At 49.2% G+C, this 3,583-nt stretch overlaps 1 protein-coding gene across 10 annotated transcripts in view; it reads left to right on the top strand.

The window, feature by feature from the left end:
- MAPKAP1 (MAPK associated protein 1) overlaps positions 1 to 2,597 on the top strand; it is a 108,625-nt gene extending 106,028 nt beyond the window's left edge. For 3 of the 10 annotated variants that reach the window (XM_035903111.1, XM_035903112.1, XM_035903110.1), the window contains one exon: positions 1,524 to 2,597. In XM_035903111.1, the coding sequence (XP_035759004.1) occupies positions 1,524 to 1,649 (126 nt within the window). In that variant the 3' untranslated portion in view covers positions 1,650 to 2,597. The remainder of the gene's footprint in view (positions 1 to 1,523) is intronic. The other 7 variants (XM_009647392.2, XM_009647383.2, XM_035903097.1 and 4 more) reach the window with 4 other exon arrangements.
- The last annotated feature ends 986 nt before the right edge of the window (positions 2,598 to 3,583 follow it).

The raw sequence follows: 3,583 nt of genomic DNA, 5'->3' as shown, positions 1-3,583 counted from the left end.
GGGCAGCTGAGCACAGGTCCTGGCACCGCGGGGGCTTTCGGAGCCGGTGCTGATGCTCAGAGATTCCAGGAGGGCTCCGGTTAACGCCGGCACCGCCGCTGTCGCCGGGTTCGTGGCTCCAAGCAGAGGCAGGGCCGTTGCCGGGCCAGCCCCTCGCTCCTTCCGCGCGTCTTTTCCGGACGCGGGTGTTTGCACAGAGCAAAAAGGCTTTGTCCCACCACAACTGTGCTGTTTGCTTCCTCGTGGCTCAGTACATGCACGTCCGGACTTGCTTTCTGAAAAAGATTTTTGAACGCTTTTGGAAGATTAAACTTAATTTCCCACAAGCAAATATTTTATAGCAATTCAGAATTTAAAAAGCAGTAATTTTGGCCGGCCATCTGTTATGTTTGCCCTTATTTTGTGTGTGGAGTTCAGAGGATTGCCAAATAACTGACATATGATAAAATAATCTTTATTGATAACATTGAAGGCGGATGTATTTTGGGGTTTTCTACTTCATGCACCCCTAGGCCAATCCTTTTGGTCCTGCTTTATCTTAAATAAGCCATTGTAACCCTGAACACTTGATGCATCCGAGACTGGCCATAAAAGAAGGCTAAAAAGAAAAAGATTTGCCACAAGTAACATGAATATTCGGGAGAGGAACATTAGTGAGCAGTGGGGTTTTTCTGAAGTTGCAGGTTGTTTATCCAGAACATCTTCTGGTTTCGTGCACAAGTTCCCCGTTTGTTTTCAATTCCGTCAGCGTTAGGAGTGGCAGAGAAATCAGACTTTTCAAATTAGGCTTTTTACATGATCAAGTGAGAAAGACCGAGGCTTTATTGACCATGAAAATTCCCTATATTTTTATGCCTTAAGCTGTAATATGCAATGAAAGTGAAACACTCTGCAGTGCATAAAATTGTGCAAGTTTTAAGCCACAGCGTATTAACCAGCTAATGGCAGACCAAAGGGCATTTTTATCTTTTTGATTCTTGCATTAACCTTCCATTAAAATTATCTATGTGATTATCACAAAGCACTGGAGATAATAAATTTAGGGAAGAGCAGGCTTGTTAAATATCATTTAAAAATGCTTTCATCAAGTAAAATGTGCCAAAACACAGGGAAACTATGAGATTAGCTGAGTATGCAAACATCATAATGGAAGAATTATTGTTATTGAAGCTGATAAAGTCCTTTATTGAAGCCCATTACTGTATCAGACCAGACTGGGCCTCCAGCACTGGCCGTGTTCGCCCGCAGGTTTGGGTGCAAGGAGAGAGGGGTGCTGAGAGCCTGCGCCAGTCGCAGCCGCCCCGTCCCACGCGTGCCGCGCCGAGGGCGGTGGGGGCAAGAGCCAGGAAGCAACCCTGCGCAGAGCGGGGCTGCCCCGGAGCTCGGGGCTGTCCCTGCCTGACAGCCCACTGGGACCGGCTTCACTAAAGCCTGGTCCAGCTGGGGGGTGTGAGGGTCCCTGCCCGCCCTGGGCTGTCCCACCGGGGCACTGGCGAAATTAAATACCGTCTCGTGTCTTGCAGGTTAACTATATTCTAGAGTCGCGAGCAAGCACAGCCAGAGCAGATTATTTTGCTCAGAAGCAAAAAAAACTGAGCAGGAGAACAAGCTTTAGCTTCCAGAAGGAGAAGAAGTCGGGACAGCAGTAACGCCCAGCCTCGAGGAGAGCCTGTCTGCCGAATTCGGAGGAGGAGACGCTCCCCACCGCCCGAGAGAGGGGGGAGCCGGGACTGCGGGGCTCCTGCTGCCAACAGGCAGGAGCAGCCGGGGAAGAAATCTGAATTATCCCGTGTCTCACGGCTGGAAGATTATCCCTCGTTGGCGATGGGAAATCTCCCCTGTGACAAAAATAAAGAGCCATATCAGCCGGAAAGAAGACTGTTACGCTTCAGGTTCCTTTGATTAGAAATAAGAGAATGACGTAGACTGGCATCATTTAATTACTGTATTATGTACAATCACAAGAAGAGATGTGATTACATATTATTTCACAACCTGGTTAAAATAAATTATATACATCTGTAATACACCCACGTACACACAGGTATTGCTTGTGACATGATCAAATTTCTAAAAACAAAATGTAGGACAAATGTATCCATTTTTACTATTAATAAACAGATGTAATCTTTTTCAAGGTCCATATGATGCACAGTTCTTTGGGGGGGGGAGGCTGTAGTCCCAGATGGTTTCACTTCTGTTGCCGAAGTGCAGGAGGCAACCGTGAGCCAGGGAGCAGCGGCCGTTGCAGGGGAGCCGGTTCGCGAAGCCACGCTGAGGCAGGCGGGTCTGTTCTGGTTTGATTTGTTCAGAAATATTTTTATTTAACTGCGCTTTTCAGCTCTTATGGGAAGTTCCTTGCTTTAGTCAGCGCAGTGTTTCGAAACCAAGGCAGCGTCTCCGCGGCGGAGAGGATCCCGCTGCCTCGGGAGCTGCCCCAGCCGCCTGCAGACCCACGGCTGCTGCCGCCCTGGGGGCTGCTCGACCCCTCCGAGGCTGCTCGCACCTGAGGATTCAGAAATGCCTTCACCTTTTCTTAATATTACTCTTTGAAAATAAAAATTAAGACCGACTTTGTATGGGGATTTGTGACGATTTTGGCCTTGTCCATCCTTTATACGTCAGGGACCACGTGAACGGGGTCGCTGGGAACCAGAGCTGCCGTTCTGGTTTTCCCCAGCGGTGCCTTTCACAGCTCTCCCCACACCATTGAAGCCGGCGCTCTCCGCGCTGCTGCTGTGGGGTTTGTATCGCGACACTGCCCTGGGATGCGAGGGGCCTTTGGGGTCCCCCGGGCTCCCTGTGCCGCCCAGCCTCGCCCGCTGCAGCCCGACCTCTCGCGGGGTCCTGCCTTGTTGGTCCAGAGCAAACTTCCCAAGCCTTAACGTGGTGCAGGAGCGAGCGCTCAGGCAGAGGGGTCCCCTCGCCACTGACCTCCTGCGTTTGAGTTTTTGGTTTTTAAAGGTTTTAAGTCTCCCAGAGCCGGTGTCGGTGCTGCCTTGAGGGGAGCCCGGCCCGCACCGCGGAGGCCACGCTCGCCTGTACAGTCTTCCACGATACCTGCAAAACAAGAGAAACAATATTTTATAGTATGGTATTTATTTTTTTTAATATTTTATATGCATAAATGCAGCACAGATGCAATGGGGAAAGCCCCTTCCAATAATGCAATGTAAAGGACTCCTTTAACCAACTGTGTGAACTATTTAACATTAAAGTTGTTCTGTGAATGCTCTTTTGCCACCCAGTTTCAATTCTTTTTAACTGAACTAAAAAAATTGCCTACTTTGGTATTTGAAACCACAGAAGCCACCCGCATGTCTCCATGGCCGTAATGCTGTTACCACCCGCTTGCATTTATTTATTATATTTTATATATATATATAATATATATTATTCAATATGTGTGGTATTTTGCTTTCAGTAGAGCCTGAAGACTGACGTAATAAAAAGAAATCTCTGCTGTCTAAGCCGTGGTAACGTTTGGGGGCACATACACAGGCACTTGCCCGGGCCGGGGGCGTTTAGCCCATCCCGTAACTCACCTCCGGGGCCGGGGGGGCTGGGGGCTGCGCCCGGGGCG

The sequence above is a fragment of the Egretta garzetta genome, unplaced genomic scaffold (assembly GCF_000687185.1).
Source record: "Egretta garzetta isolate BGI_Z169 unplaced genomic scaffold, ASM68718v1 scaffold341, whole genome shotgun sequence".
Classification (NCBI taxonomy): domain Eukaryota; kingdom Metazoa; phylum Chordata; class Aves; order Pelecaniformes; family Ardeidae; genus Egretta; species Egretta garzetta.
Note: the sequence above shows the minus strand (reverse complement) of the source record. Positions and strands in the feature narration are given on the sequence as shown.